Source organism: Engraulis encrasicolus, chromosome 16 (assembly GCF_034702125.1).
Source record: "Engraulis encrasicolus isolate BLACKSEA-1 chromosome 16, IST_EnEncr_1.0, whole genome shotgun sequence".
In the NCBI taxonomy this organism is placed as follows: Eukaryota; Metazoa; Chordata; class Actinopteri; order Clupeiformes; family Engraulidae; genus Engraulis; species Engraulis encrasicolus.
Window position 1 is genome coordinate 31,053,233 of NC_085872.1, and position 17,169 is coordinate 31,070,401.

General features: G+C 42.3%; 1 protein-coding gene across 1 annotated transcript; it reads right to left on the reverse strand.

Moving 5' to 3' along the window:
* Window positions 1–1,469: 1,469 nt before the first annotated feature.
* LOC134465605 (desmocollin 2-like protein) lies at window positions 1,470–16,359 on the reverse strand. Its single transcript, XM_063219367.1, has 16 exons — window positions 16,210–16,359; window positions 15,858–15,951; window positions 15,202–15,401; window positions 14,185–14,289; window positions 13,806–13,961; window positions 13,508–13,649; window positions 13,080–13,234; window positions 12,734–12,868; window positions 12,171–12,359; window positions 10,482–10,729; window positions 8,120–8,262; window positions 6,768–6,989; window positions 6,003–6,224; window positions 4,880–4,992; window positions 4,301–4,642; window positions 1,470–2,354 (listed from the first exon to the last, which is right to left on the reverse strand). Exons 1-16 carry the CDS (start codon window positions 16,273–16,275, stop codon window positions 2,160–2,162), a joined length of 2,727 nt encoding a protein of 908 aa, XP_063075437.1. The 5' UTR covers window positions 16,276–16,359; the 3' UTR covers window positions 1,470–2,159.
* Between the last annotated feature and the right edge of the window lie 810 nt (window positions 16,360–17,169).

Sequence of the window (17,169 nt, forward strand, 5' to 3'; positions counted from 1 at the left end):
AAAAAAAATTTTTTTTTACATCCGGGCCGGATGGAACCCTCTGGCGGGCCGGATGCGGCCCGCGGGCCGTATGTTTGACACCCCTGGCCTACGCCATTTTGTCATATGACATGTACCCCCTCACCCTCACTCATGTTCTGTTGCTCTATCCCAATGTGACTACAGTCAATATATTTATTATTATTACATCTTTCCGCGTACCCCCTGAGGTGTGCTCGCGTACCCCCAGTGGTACACGTACCCCTGGTTGGGAAACACGGCTTTACAGTATGTACAATATGTACAATATTTAAAACATCATGGTTTTTTGTGAATTTTAGAAATGAAGGTGTAAATTATCTAGAAATTGTATTTGGTCAAGGAAATGTATCCTAATTAATCTTTGAAGAATCACCATATCACATGGACAGACCAGGAACATATAAATGGATTTGTTTATTATTTTTTGCCACTGGATTTTAACAAAATGACCTAAAGTGTGCATCAGGGTTTTTGGTGGAGTTTGCAGCCCAAGGTTAAGGAGTTTAATTTTGCAGGGGTTGCTCTTTCTTTGTTGGCTCCACAAAGGAGAGGGTGTGTCGTCACTTTGGAGGATATTCAAAATAGAAGCGCCCGGAACTTTCTTCAAGATGGCCCTAATTGGCCCCGCTGGGAGTTTGGAGTTGGAAATCCTTCATGTGACTTATACACTGCTCTCCGACATAAGCTCTCATGTCGCAGATGAAAAGCCCCTCTCCGCCACATGATCTTGTGATTACGATGAGAGTAATTGTGATCTAACGAGATATCATAGTGAGATTCTTTTAATACACTGGAACATTTGATCATTACAACAAGTCGGGGATTGGGATGAGTTCCTCTCCGAGTCCTTGTCCACAGGAGGTTAAGATATGCATGTGTAGCAAAATTGCACCCATCTAATTATATCTTCAGAGGCGACCTCACAAGGGGGTTCATATTAATTCTCCTGATCTGTCACCAGAGTTATGTCTAAATCTGGTGCATGGTCATCAGATAAGAATTTTATGGTGATGAGCTGATTTAAAAAAATAAAAATAATAATAATAATAATAAAAAAAACAACCTTAGTCATTCAACCCTTATTTAATTGTAATACATTCTGTAATTAAATAAAAATGAAAAATAATGAAAATGAAAAATGAGTGTGCTTAAGTGGGCCCATATGTCATATTGTGAAACTACTGTGTCAAATCAGCCAGTCACGAAGCCTGACAGTACAGTACAGCCAAGGGTCGGGTGAGTTCTGTTTTGAAACAGTATGGGTGCAGTATTGTGCTATGGCCAGTAGGGGGCTTGAGTGGGTGTTACAGACAGCCGTGACTCAGGCCCTCGCTCTCATGATCTCACTCAGCGCTGGTGTGTCATGTCATGCCGGGCCAGGCCAGGCCACACCTAGTTAATCATCAGCTACTCTGTGCGGAGATACAAAATGAGTCATAGTCTGAGGCTGAGGCATGTAGCCTATGTCACAGGGCATACAAAATATTTATTTAACAGACAATAGAAAATAGGCAATATAATAAAAAAAAATTGAACATTGAGGATTCTTTCTTATACAGCAGAAATGCTACTTTGTGCCCACTTTCTGAAATCAAACCACAGACAAAACTACACTCACGCTCAACCATTCTTACATTGAGAACTATCACTTGCATTCATAAGAACCATCTACAGTATTAGGATTCAGAGTAAGAAAATTCTGAACATGTTTGTGGGAAAGTAAACAGCAGTATTTCACGATACCCCAACTTACATTTAGTGCAAAAACAACCCTATAGAAAGAACATTCTCAAAAGTTCACAGAAAGCACAACCCCATTTTCCATATCTACAGCATATGTGGCAAAGACAAAATAATATTGAAGTGGCATATGTCTCATAATGTACACAACATTGATCTTGAGTGCATAAAAATACTGTTTCTGACAGTCCATAACTTTTAATGGCATAGAACAGATTACATGAAAAGAACCCTCTTATGTACATTGGCAGTGCTGTGTTTTTACCCTATTCCTATTTGTAGTCTCAACACTACAGACTTAGCCACAACGTGTGACAACTTCAAATGTGCTGTTCCGGGAATCCTTAACCATAGTCATTTGCATTGCAATGGGGGCTCCTCCTCCCTTCGCTCCAGCGTTATTTTTTGTTCGAGACATCCGCCAGCGTTTTGAACTTTGGTCCAAGTGTATCCAGGAAGTCCAGGTTGCCATAGCTTTGGTCGCTGCAGCAACCCACGGAGCCGGCCACGGAGCCCTCCCCCTCAAAGTTGTACGGGTGGAGGATGTCATCTGCATACCGGCCGTCCTCCCCTGTGGCCAGGTAATTCAGTTTCTGAAAAAAGTGAAGCAGGACAGGTGTCATGAATGGTCACACAGCCAGTGGGGTAGTGATATCAGTCTATAGTCCAGTTACTATGCCAGGCATAAGGGTCTTGTTTAGGCCAGTTATGGATCTGTTGATATTTAGGAAGTGTTTGACACATTGACCTGAATATACTGTATACGTCACTTGTTTGACATGTTTAAGACATCTTCGAATTGGCAGACATGGTTACAGTTGTCTATAGCCGATAAATACTGTAGATATATAGCCTAGTATATCTTCTGTCACCATGGACTCCAATTCAACTGCTATGCTGACGATACCCTACTATACACCAGCACCAAAACCATCTCCCCTGCCATACGAGCCCTATCTCTGTAATTTCGTGAAGTATTCACAAAAAAATAACTTTAATTTTCGTGGTGCATTCACGTTATTGCCCGTTTTTCGTGGTTGGGCAACGAAACGCTGCCTATTCATTTATATTGCCCCACTGCTGCTATGGTTATCCAAGCGTCTGCAGGGGCGGGGAGGGGGTGCTGACAGAACACTGCTGATACACTCGGGACTCACTAATTCGACGTCCTTTCGGTACTTACGCCTTATGTCATACGACCCTAAACCTAACCCTAACCCTAAACCTAAACCTAAACCTAAACCTAACCCTAACCCTAACCTTAACCCTAACCTTTACCCTAAACCTAACCCTAACCCTAAATTGCTTGTTTGAAATGTTTGATTACCATGTGACGGTACCGAAACTAACGAAACTAGTGGGTCGCTAGGCAGCAGTCGGGCAATTCAAATGAATAGGCAGCGTTTCGTTGCCCAACCACGAAAAACGGCCAATAACGTGAATGCACGAAATGAAAGAGATACGGTTGGCCATCCTCTCCCCCCTCACTTGCTGCCTCACAGATATTAAAAACTGGATGTACCGCAACTTTCTGAAACATAACAGTAATAAAACTGAGATCATCATCTTTGGCCTGAAATCCATCTTCCGAAATCCACCTTCCCTCTTCGTCACAAACCTTGGAACCTATGAGCATGAACCCCACACTCTCCTTAAAATCACACATTAACCATATGACCAAAACGTCCGTCTTTCACATGTCAAACATTGCCCAGCCGCAACACCACTCTTCTCACCCCACCTGCAGGGACATTAATGCATGCTTCTATCACCTCCAGACACGACCACTGCAATAGCATCCTGTATGGCCAACCCTCCGCTGTCCTTCAAAAAGAGTCCAAAACTCTGCAGCCCGGTCCTCCGTCAGCTTCCCATAAAACAATGAATACATTTCAAGATCCTCCTTACCCCTTACAAGGCCCACAAAAACCTTGCACCCTTGTACAGTACCTGACTGATCTCCATTGCTACTCCCCCAACCATCGACTACGCTCTGCAGATGTTGACCTCCTCGCCCCCATCACCTCAACCAAATACCGGGCCCTCGGAGACAGAGCCTTCGACATCGCTGCCCCCACCATCTGGAACTCCCTCCCCCTGGCCATCCTTAACTCCAGCACACTACTCTTCTTCAAGTGCCAACTAGGAACCCACCTTTTACACCACTTAACACATCACCTTTCTGACAGTTATCTATCCATCCCTCTCTCTCTTTTTCTGTGTGTGTGTGTGTGTGTGTGTGTGTGTGTGTGTGTGTGTGTGTGTGTGTGTGTGTGTGTGTGTGTGTGTGTGTGTGTGTGTGTGTGTGTGTGTGTGTGTGTGTGTGCATGCGTATGTGAACTTCCAGTAAAGCATCTTTACCATGAAAGCGCTATACAAAACAGATGTATTATTATTATCATTATTACTTTCATTATTATTACTATTATTATTACTATTATTATTATTATTATCATTATTATTATGATTATATAGTAGTATTGTGGAGCATACTGAAAACTATGAAATTTGTGACAAAAAAACAAGTCAGTGGTCATACCATGTCTAGAAAGATGCCGTTTGTCCTCCACGTGTGAAGAGCGGTGGCGTCCCTCTGGTTCAGATGGAACATCCTCTCGTCCATCCCCTGGCCGCCTCCGAAATCGTACTGGCTGCTGGTGTTCATGTCCATCACGTCCATCGTCATGACGCCGGATGACTGCTGCAGTCCGACAGGCGGCTGGGTGGACTGCCAGGCACCTGCGACGGTGTTGGCACTGGCCATGCCCATGCCCATGTTGCCAGCACCGCCCATGGTGCCAAACGCACCATTATCCATGGCATCACCTTTCACAGCACCTTTCTCCATGCCTGTGTTTGGCACAATGACAATTGCCGATCCCTGAGGTGAACAAAAGACAGACAAAAACAACAAAGTGAGTTACTTATCGAAAGTCATTGCCATAGCAGCTGACAGTACATTTTAATTCCGAAAGTATGAAAGCATAGCTATAGAGAATGTACAGGTGTTTAGCTTGCATCTGTGTCTGAGACACTGTATGAATTCCTAGCATTCCCCGCGTCCACATTTCAGCAAGTGGGCCTGCACCACTGCACACGAATAGCTAGTCCTCCTCACCTCCTCCCCTGGGCCCTCTGTGTTTGATTTCAGGAGCATGCCGCCATTCCAAAGGTCATCTTTCAGCTCCAGCTTCTCACCCTTGGTTGCGCAAACACAGGCGGCCAAAAGACCTGAGCATGACCATAAAAAGAAAACACACAACAAACTATCATTTCCATACTCTGTGGGCAGCGGGAGGAGTTATCAATATGCACACAATAGTTTTTTGCATACACAGTGTGTGTGTGTGTGTGTGTGTGTGTGTGTGTGTGTGTGTGTGTGTGTGTGTGTGTGTGTGTGTGTGTGAGAGAGAGATTGTGTTTGAGAGTGCAGGCAAGCGCGAGCATGAGTGTGTGCACGTGTCTATAGCCGATTATGCAATCGTGACGACCAACGTCATTTAATACACATCTACTGTACGTGATACCTCTTCATGTGCGTTCCTGCATGCACTATAAAAGTATAGACACACATGCCTGCACATGCCCACTAGTAACTGTGTGCTGCGTACAACAGAGTCATATAGAGTCGGGCAATCTCCACTGTATCCTAGGGCCGACTTCCGCATTAGCAAAATTAGCTGCGTCTCAGAACTGCTTAAGCGTTGCGAATGTTAGTGCCTAGAAGTGGGCGTACACACAGCAAATGCGATGCGATGCAATGCAGGGAATATGACAAGACTTGCTTTTCGTAGTAATAACTTCAGATAAACATCACAGATGGTAAAACTGTTGTGATTATCATTACCAAGACAGTTGATAGTTTATATATTTGTGGTGATTACCCCGCAGTATAGTTCGTTAGTCCTTATTTTTGGCTTTTAATGTGGTGGTTCTATGTTGAGTCTATGGAAAGACAGCCGCTTTAGGCACGACCTCGATCTCGTTGAAAGGCGGGGCTGCAATTTAATTCCTGGTCCTCCAATCGCGCAACTCTCCCTTCTGTATGACTCTGGCGTACAATACATAGTAGTGTACTCACCAGAGAGAGTAGAGCCTATTCCTATTGTTCTATTCAATGCTAGGAGTATTATGACACGCCCCTTTAGGCAGACCGGAACCTGGTCTCGTTAGGTGCCCATAGCAACCTATTATGTTGGCATATCTCTATATACTTAAAGAATCTCTGGTAGTGTACTCACACAACAGCAGCAGCAGGGCCAGACCCAGCAGCATGGCTAGGATGCCTCCCACCCCCAGGGCAGTGGACTTGTCTCGGACCACGCACTGGTCGTAGTGGCAGCGGCAGATCCTCACCCGGACCACCTGGGTCTCCCCCATGCCCTGGAGGTCGGTGACCAGCACGGGGATCTCGTACACTTCTGTGGGGAGCTCGCTCTCCTGTTGCAGTGTCGCTGCCGTGTCTGCGAAGAAGAAAAAAAGAAGCACAGATTGAGTGGTTTTTTAAAAAAAAAATTTTAAGGAAATTGATTTGAAAGGCAAAACAAATAGGAAATGTGGAAAAGGGACTTTTTCAAAGGGTTGCTGTTTTCTTTCTGAATTATTCTATTCTGTTCTGTTCTTCCAACATGTTTTTCTTTCTTCTTCCTTTATTATTTTGCTCTCACCGCAATTATTTGGCTACAGCACACAGTGAATTGTTTGTTTTGTGTAAATAAACTGTCCTCGCCTTGCCTCGCCGCCACCTATCGCCACCAAAGAGCATTTTATTCTGAGTTATCTCAACTTAACTGCCACCATCATGGCCACTCATAACTTCAATTCACACTGTGCAGCCATCTCTCTCTCACTGTTTATTTTTCCCACCATATACCCCGAGAGGTTTTCCTACCCTTAATGTTATTCCGATGTGATGTTGTTGCAATTTAAGACCATCACTGGGCCATTGTCATCATAGCACACTCTCAATCAGTCGCTCTCATTATTATTACTGCTGAAGTCATTACCATTTAGTTTGCTCAGGGTCCATTTCCCTTCGTATGGCTCCATCAGCTTGAAGAGGAAGGGGGAGGAAAATGGCTTCTCATCATTGTCCTCCGCCACCACCACCACCGAGCCCAGCCCATCGGCCTTTTCGCACAGAACCAGGTCATGAGACGGCAGTGTGGGCAGGTTGTCATTCACATCTTCCAGAGTGATGAAAACCGTCCCTGTGCCTGTTTTACCACCTGAGATAAGAAAAAGCATACATTACTGTATGATGTTCTATGACAATGGCAAATGTCATAATTAACCCTCCTGTTATCCTGAGATTTAGGTTACATCCGTGATCCTTGGGGTCATTTTGATGTTATCATAGCCATAAATAAAGCAAAATGGTCTGTTCTAAATAACTTATGTTCATGTATTTTACATTTTCTAGACAGATTGGAACATGTATTAGCAAAATATTGATGTTCCATTTATGTTTAATACACTTAAAATAATGTGGGGTCAAGTTGACCCCTAGGAACACAGATGTAACCAAAACGTGTACAGCACTTAGGGAAAACATTTTTGTGGAAATTTCACTTTTTTCACATTGACCCCATATATTTAGGAAAAGTCATCAAAGATGAAGCAAAAGAATTATGTACTTCATGTATTTTTCAGACGTTAAACATTGAATGGGGTCAAATAGACCCCAAGGATAACAGGAGGGTTAATGAACCTCCCTAACCCCACCAAGCCAGAGAGACAGAATACTTGTGCATCAGTGCATCACGTGTTGGTATGGTGATACACCTGTAAATGTGCCACAACTGACCATTCAAACTCTCCCATAACACAAGTATCACACTGGGTGTGTTTCTCGGTCGATGTACATGTAGCTAATCTTCGAGGTGTGTCTAGTAATATGTCTCATCATCACTAATCCAGGTAGGTGTGTTTCTCTAACTGATAATATCCCTCATCTCTTACACAGATGGGTGTGTATCTGTGGTGGTACCAATGCATCATCTCTAATCCAGGTGGCTCTGTGTGGTGCCACCTGTTGTTCTACAGTCTACAGTACGTGTCACTTGACTGGAAGAGTTATTCACACGCCTGGGGGATTTTCATCCACCTTGCCTGGGCAAAGTGAGAGTAGCAGATGATCTAAAATGACGAACAAGCAGAAACCACACCCTGGCTTCAGGCTGCCAAAATGTCTTGCACAACACTGTCGTTCGAAGCAGCGCAATCTCGTTCAGGGGAGAAAGTTTGGCTAGGAATGTCGTTGTAAACCAATATAATGTTGTTGACTAATATGGAGGCACTGATGATGCAACCGTTGATGGCGCAATGAACATAATATTGTTCTCTCTGTTTTACTTACTAGGATCCACCCCTTTCACGGTTAGGTTGTACATGCCATTCTTCACAAAGTCAGACTCCCTGTCCATGGTGTTAGCGATCTTCAGCTCCCCTTTGGTTTCACCCACATCAATCCAGGAGGCTGGGTCTGAGACCTCATAGTACCTGGGGAGAACCCATTAAAGGTGCACTGTGTAGGATGGTGGCCAGAGTAGGTATTGCAACTATGCTGCTCATTGAAACGGTGCTGTCTATTGCCAAAGTTGGTCTTTTCATGAATATTTACTAAGCAATGAACTAATATTTACTAGTATGACCACAGTCCAGTGAGTGTTGCAGCTAAAAATTTCTATTTCTGGAAATTCGAAATAGTGGACCATGGAGCAGTGTTAATTTCGTCAACCACGACTATGACTAAAATATTTCGTCAAAGCCCTTTTTTGATTTTCGTCATTTAGACTAAGACCAGAGGTGGAAAGAGTACAGAAAATGTGTACTCAAGTAAAAGTATCTTTACTTTGCCTAAATTCTACTCAAGTACAAGTAAAAGTACCTATCTAAAAATCTACTCAAGTAAAAGTAAAAAGTACTTCACTTAAAATGTAATTTGAGTAAAAAGTACTTAGTTACTTTTAATTAGCTTTCCTCTTGAGAATGTCATGTTTATTTTTCTTGAATATCGTCCTCCATAACCTCTATCTCTTGCTTGGCACCAGCCATCATCCAATACATTGATACAAGATAGTAAAATAGTGGAAATGCTGTGTGACATCCTGTACAATCTTTCATTTCTGGCGGATTGTGGCATTATTGTGCATGGCATTTTGTCTCTCAGTCATTTTTTTTTACTCAGTACTCAGGCCAGGTTCCAGTGTAATTGAGTAAAGTACTTGGGTCAAAATGTACTCAAGTACAAGTAAAAGTATGAATTTAAAAATGTACTTAAAAAGTACAAAGTATTCATAAAAGCTACTCAAGTACAATATTGAGTAAAAGTAATAAGTTACTTTTCCACCCCTGACTAAGACTAAGACTAAATTGGAAAGGCAATGACTAAAATATGACTAAAACTAAAATTGATTTTCGTCATTGTGACTAAGACTAAGACTAAATTTAAAAAAACGGACTAAATTAACACTGGTGTTAAATACAATAGAGAAAAAGAGAAGCAGTGTGTGAAGAAGTTTCATTCTGCACAGTGTGATACATGTTAAAAAGAGAAGCAGTGCGAGGAGAAGGTTTATTCTGTCCAGTCAATGATATATGTTAAAAAAGAGAAGCAGTGTGTGGAGAAGTTCTATTATGTACAGTGTTGACTAAAATGACTAAAATGACTAAAAATTGACTAAGACTAAAATTGATTTTCGTCATTTAGACAAAGACTAAGACTAAATTGGGAAGGCAATGACTAAAATATGACTAAGACTAAAATTGATTTTCGTCATTGTGACTAAGACTACGACTAAATCAAAAAAAGCTGACAAAATTAACACTGCCTGGAGAAGATCCCCCTTTTCATGTATGAAAAGTACAATTTTTCCCACTAATGATGAATATTTAGAAATTGATGGTGGTGCTAAGTATTCATAAAAAAGGTACTATTTGTTAATGGGCAGCATGAATTCTGGAAATAAACATACAATATTAAAAATATTACACAGTGCACCTTTAACACAACACATTTCGTAGTAGCAGTTATACAGAAATGTCTGCCCTCAGAATGTTACGGAGGCCAATTGGAAGCGAAAGGAAGCTCACACAGCATCCCAGAAATCTATATAATATGTAAGGGTTAACGTTCGGCGAGAAGGTCGCTACCGTGGAATAGCAGCACGACAGAGAGAATCTTTAGACCCCGACGCGGAGAGGAGGGGTCTTGTTCTCTCTGAAGTGCTGCTATTCCACAAAGCGACCGACTCGCCGAAAGTTAACCCGCTTATTATATGGATATACTTACATGATTCACACATGGCGGGGACATTTCTTTAGGCCTATTTAATGTGAAGTCGATTATAGTTTTTAATGTCAAAAGATTGTTGATGCGCAAAACAAAACAGTGCCGTGGAACACCGCTAACAGCTAGGTAGCCAGGACAGCAGGTGTTGTCTATCACAGCAGCAGATTAGAGTCTTGTTGAAAAGTCGCTTTAGCAATGAAAAGTCTTGTTGCCATTGACAGCGGTCTGTTATAGACCAACCCGTCCGTTATCGAAAAATAACAGACGTGCGAACGTTGGGGAGCCCCGTTGAAATGAATGGAGCATTTGGCCGATGACGTCACAACCATATAATATAGCAATGTAATACACATGGTTATCATATATACTGTAATCATATCTCAGTAAGTGTGCCCATTAAATAGATAATTGGTTATTTGGAGCTTACTTGATTCCTGCGCCACTGTTGGTCTCTGGATCTTTTGCTGTGTAGGTGCCAATGACGGTGCCATTGGGCAGCCCCTCCTTGATCCTCAGTTGCAGGTTTTCTGGCATGAACTCCGGCCCTTCATCCACGTCGTCGACATTGACACTGACAGGAATGGATGCCCACGAGGCTGATGTGCCACTCAATGGAGCCTTGTTCCGAGCCTGGACCTCCAAGTTCAGAGTCTTGGCCTGCTCGTGATCCAGAGGCTGGTGGTGCATATAGAACAGGGGGGTCATTATATAGGGAAGGGATGTTAAACTCAGGACCTGGGATAAAATCTGGCCCACGGACTCATTTTATTTGGCTCGCAGGCAGGGCCGGATTAATGCACAGGCTAGATATGGCTGCAGCCTAGGGGCCCCACCTTCCAGGGGGCCCCCTGATTGGCCAAAAGTGAAAAATTGCTGAATTGTGACTAGATGCAATATTGAAAAATATATAGTTTTTATCAATACAGTTGGTAGACATGTTATCCTCAATCTCTAGCTCGTAATTATGACACTATCTATGTACATTTGTGGGGAAATTTGTCTTCTGGGGGGGCCCCACAGCAACCTGTAGCCTAGGGGCCCCAGGCCATCTTAATACGGCCCTGCCCGCGAGATAATTTCAAATGTGTATTACAGTTGGCCCGCATACACCATAATGTGTAGCGTATTAAGGCTTGAACATGAAAATTCATGTATCACTCACAGGAATATGAGTGGACCCAGGCAGTGAAACAGCTCACACTCAAATGCGACAGAATGACCTGAGTGACCTATCTCTGGCCTACAATGAAACTCTTTTGACTAAGGTGACTAATGAGAAACCTCAAAGGCGTAACAAAGTCAACCAGACTGGATAACACTGCTTTCCAAGGACTGCTCTAAGCAAGTTAAATCAGGTGTTGATCGAATCCGAGCAGTGTACTTCCTGTTTGAAGTATGCAAACTATGCAAACCTGTAGGGTAGCATGTACTCCGTGCATGTAAACATGTTCTGGAAGCCTTTCACTACGGAAGCGGGAGAGGTAACCTCACTGTGAGTTCACCAGCGTCTCATAACGTGCATTTTGACCATAACACAGAAGGGTCAAGATCATTGATATGGCAGTCAGAGCAGCACACCCACAAAACATACGGTAGATAGTGATGACACTATAGGCAGACGATTACAAATTCTCAACATGAGAACAGTGTCAGTGCCTGATTGTTTGAATGGTCTTTTTGAATATCCTTCTGGCCACACTGGATTTCTCCCTAATGGGTTCATCCTCCGTGAATCTGTATACTCTATATCAGAGGTGGGAAAACTCAGGCCCATGGGGCCCTCAGAGTCTTTACAAGACAGAATACAAATACAAATGTATATGGTCCCTCAACATTCTTAATGGCAACCTAAAACAGGGGTCTTGCAAACTTAAGATTGCTTCAAAATACATGTCATTACAATGTGCAGGAATGGCATCTGGCAAGTTATGTTAGCGTACACTATTTCTTATTATTGACATGGGCAATTTGACCGAGACATCTGGCACGACTTCGGCCAATATTCTATACCCAATGTGGCTCTTGGCACAAAATAATTGCCCACCCCATATATGTTCAGGAATGCAGCCAGTCAGCATAGTCAGCATTATGTCAGGCCAATGAGTCATCAAATTACCTTTGTCAGGTACAGGAGGCCCTCGTTGGTGTCTGGGTCTGTCTCAATTCTGAAGTTCCCATTCTCGTTGCCCTTGGTGATGTCAAACACAGACTCCCAGTTGGGTGTCTTTTCCAGGTCTTTATCCTCCACTGGGATTCTGAGTAGTAGAGTCTCGCCGCCCACATTCTCTTTCACATTTACACTGTGCTGTTGAACAGAGAAACGGAAATCCAAAAATCATGGCATAGTCAGAGACTGTAGGTGATTATTTATTTAACGGAACGTTTCTCAATATTAATTGCTCCTGCTTAAAGCCAGGGGAAGAAAATCACAAACAATCATTAGCACCATACATTTTTTTTTGTTTTTTTGTTTTTACAAAATTCTGACGAGTGTACGAGTGGAATGAGTTGGAGCAATGATAAACTTGTATGTGCTATGCCTTCCGATGCTACTTACACAACATTTTGTGTTCAGATCATGTTACTACAGTACATCAACGATTTATGTGGTCAAATCCAATAGACAATCAACCATCTAACGGACCAAATAAAATCCAGCAGTATTGTGAGAATACTTACAGAGCTCTTTGTGAAACCTGGTGGGTTATCATTGATGTCGCCCAGACGAATGGTAGCTGTGGCTGTATTGAACAACCCATTTGATGCCCCATTCATGTCTCTAACCTCAACAGTTACAAGTTGATTGGGTTTAGCCTGCAAAAAGGGAAGATGAAAGTTTTCTAAGACAATGTCTTATTGTGCATACAGGCAATGTTGGAGGACACACAAACTGTACTAAAACCAAAACATAATAAGTAGTTTGTTGGAAATGTTGAAAAGTAAAACTTTGTTATACTGTTGAATTAAAATAATGTGAACATTTTATCCTAATAAAGTGATTCAGATAAAGGCATCGAGGGGTTACCTCTCTGTCTAGCGTGGCAGTTTTTGTCTTGATGATGCCAGTCTGAGAATCAATAGAGAACAGATCATTGCCATCCAAGAGTTTGTATCTAATCTTGGTGTGGTCTGTGCCTGCTTCATCTCGGTCTGTTGCATTAATTTGCCCAACCACAGCACCTGTATGAAAAATAGATTTACAAAAAGTTATGACACTGCTGTGAAACTAATCATGCTAGGTACTAGCTGTGCCTAATAAGCATATTGATGTGCTGAGAGAGTACCGATATTAAATGATTACCATTAATCACTATTAATCCATTTAAATATTTCAGAAAGAATGGTGCAAAATGAATACACCCGAACGTACAATGTACAGTATGTACAGCATGTCATGTCATTAACAGAAATACAGGAAAGTATTGATAGTACAGAGGACTGTATGAGTCTCACCTGCGGTCTGTTCCAATACTGAAAAGGTTAGTGAGGCAGGAAATGTTGGAGCATTGTCATTCAGATCTATCACATTTACTGTGATATCGAGAGGTTTGTCTGTCTCTGCATTGGTATATTTGTCATATACCCTGGCAAAGAACTGTAGAAAAAAAAAGAAATAAATGGTTTTATACATCAGATTTCATAACAAGTGATGTAATGGTAAAAGCACAACATCATATACACACCTACCTCTACTAAAACTAAGTTAAAAGAAAAAACACTGGAAAGCAAATACATTTTTTTAATTTCTTACTTTGAATTGGGGGTACTGCTCCCGGTCAACGGCTTTATGGACCCTTAACATGCCACTGTTTGGTTCCACACTGAACACCCCCACTGGCTGCTCATCCACTCCAGGACCAGAGATGACATAGTACACATTGTACACATTAGATGAATCTGAGCCAATCTGCAGAGATGGGGAAGGACGCATATCATACACTTTGTATATCTATCCACTGTTGTAGTGTAATGTTAGTTTGTACTATAGAATTAGTCGTACAATTGTGTAATTGACTATGTAATATGAACAGATCATTGTTCATTAACACTGTGGGAATAGCAGAATGTTTGAAATGGTGTGATATGGTATTTAAGAGATGTGATATGGCATTCCATTTAATTTCTCCTACCTGCTCAACATTTTTCGGAAGACCAACATTGTCATTTTCAACAATATTGAGAGGTGGCGGGCTCCATCTTCTTTTAGACCGCCTCAGAATGCCAGTCTTCACCGTCTATAATATATGAGATACACTATATTCACATAACCATAATCCAGGTGACCATAATCCACACAAAATTACAAGCATGTAGTATGTGCCTCCATATTATTCAGATATTTCTCTCTCTAGTGCGGAAATATATGGTTGTCCAGATCAACAGCACATTTCTGGCATCATTCAGGAGCACATGAAGGGGCAAGTCATTGGACAGAATGGTCTTACACTAATGACACTTGTCATTGCTGCACACACATACACGCACGCACGCAAGCACACGTACACATACACACACACTAAATTTGTGACTGTTCTCTTAGAAAATACGAAAACAACAACAGCATCGTCCCTGAGGACAGTTAGCACAATGGGAAATGCCCGCAATGCCAGGTGACCTGTCTAGGCCTGCACATACTGTACCCACACACAAAGGAGCTACCATTTTAGCCCATTCATGCAGATGGGATCGCCGAAAAATCACCAAGAGTATTGAGTAACAGATTAAAGGGGCTCTATGTAGGATTAAAAGTTTAATTAATCACTGTCCCGAGTCAGCCCATGCTTATTTGAGTCAATAGTAAGTGAACGATGACTCTTGCGGCCACTTTCACGTCCGCTGTCAGAGAACCCCACACGTAACTTGTGACAGAGCGACCCGCTACGAGAATCGTGGGAAACACTTCTCATACGAAAAAACACTTTACAAACCATATTCAGATTTGTACCAACTGCTGGCATTCTGTGATGAAAAACATTCTCACAGCGAGCTACAGCATGTCATCCTACACTATGTCATCCTACACTGTGCTCCATTTAAGACACGGCCATTACAAGTATGGTGAAAATAAAGTTATAACAGAGCAGAGGCTCTGCACGAAAGGGTTAAACTATTGAACGGACTGAACTATTGATCGAGAGTATATTTACCTGAGGCGACTTCCTCGTGATAGAGACGTGCATTTTACTTTGGTGTCCATTGCTATCCGAGGCCCACACTGTGAAGACTCTCCCAGCAGCAGGTATGTTGGTGTTGTGGAGTGCAACGATAGAGCCATCAGGGCGTATTGCGAAGTCAGGGTCACTTGAATCAAAGTGCTCTAATGTTGAAGCACAGCTGGCCACATTCACTGTAAAATAAAAATGATGACAGAGCTTTAATGATTTATAGAGTAGGTAACAAAATAAAAAGGATTTTAATTAAATATAAAATAAAAATAAAAAAGGAAATGATTTGAACATATTAATTGCACCAGCACTTCTGTATTTACGTAAAGCAAATCGCAGAGATGCAAAAGCATCAAAAATGCACACACACGCACACACATATAAACAAGCAAATTCACACACACACACACACACACACACACACACACACACACACACACACACACACACACACACACACACACACACACACACACACAACACAAACACACACACACACACACACACACACACACACACACACACACACACACACACACACACACACACACACACACACACGCGCGCACACACACGCACACACACACACACACACACACTCATCCATCCATTCAAACACATGATGTCTGTTAAGTCACCTTTTGCTATGACATAACCAGTGACAACATCTTCAGGTGATGTTGCTTGAAAGGAAGCAGGGAAACAAGACTGGACACAAGAGTAGAGAAGAATCTGCAAAACAATAATATTATGTTGTATTATTAAATTACAATATATAAGTGTCATGTAGGTTTCCTTAAACATCTATGTGTATTTCGGTTTATTTCTTGAATATCTTTAATCCAGGTGTTTCAAAGGGGATAAAATCTCCATACCGTACCAGTCCTAACATGCCCAACATAAAACAATTCCTCACATGCGTTCTTTCCCTCCAATACAAAGGTTTCTATTCTTCAAATAGCAAGTTGTAATAATCTCGTTCTTACATACCTGTACAAAGAAGCAAATCCAGAATTTACAAGGATGCAACATTTTAGCAGCCTGTTGACTGTTCATAGCCAGAGCAACTGTGATCTGTTGTAAATTTAAAAGCACGACGTGGTACGGTGTTGTATTTTGGGCGGGTATGGGTGTGGATGGGTGGAGTGTCCCTGCTGTGCTTTCACCTATACCTTCATTCGGGTGAGTGGTAGCACATGACACACCTGTCTACACTCTGCCTCGCAGACAGCCAAAAGCTACTGTTTGTTCCCTTGACGCACACATTCGTCAGTTTCACCTTAGTCAGACCCCACCCTTAGACGGCACATGGACTTCCGTCCTGGCGAGAAGCAGCATGCTAACAGGCAAAAGCAGCAGTGGGCTATAATTTTACGAGAGAGAGAGAGAGAGAGAGAGAGAGAGAGAGAGAGAGAGAGAGAGAGAGAGAGAGAGAGAGAGAGAGAGACAGACAGACAGACAGACAGACAGATAGAGAGAGAGAGAGACAGAGAGAGAGAGAGAGAGAGAGAGAGAGAAAGAGAGAAGGTCAGAGGCATTTCAGTAATTTTTACTATGATAAAAAAAACAAAATCATCCCTAGAAATGTTGCAGAAACACACATATGCCCATATTAAAGTCTGTAGGCTGACATTGAGGACTGTGTAATCTTGAATTATTACGATAAAACACATGTCTTATTTTGGGTCTTCTTTCACAGATGTTTATTTCCACTTCACAGATTTCGCACCACAGTCACTAAGCAACAGCCTTGTTGCCATCTGCCCTGTATTTACTGTGCGGTTCCCCCGTTCACACGACCTCTCATCTAAGTGCTGTGGAATGCAACTTGGAGGGGAGTTGAAGTGGGAGAGGCTTGAGCGAGGCACATGAACTCGCACTATCACTCAGCCAGGGCTGATAAAAGAGCTGCATTTGGAGACCCTGCCTGCATGGTCAAAGCTTTGCAAT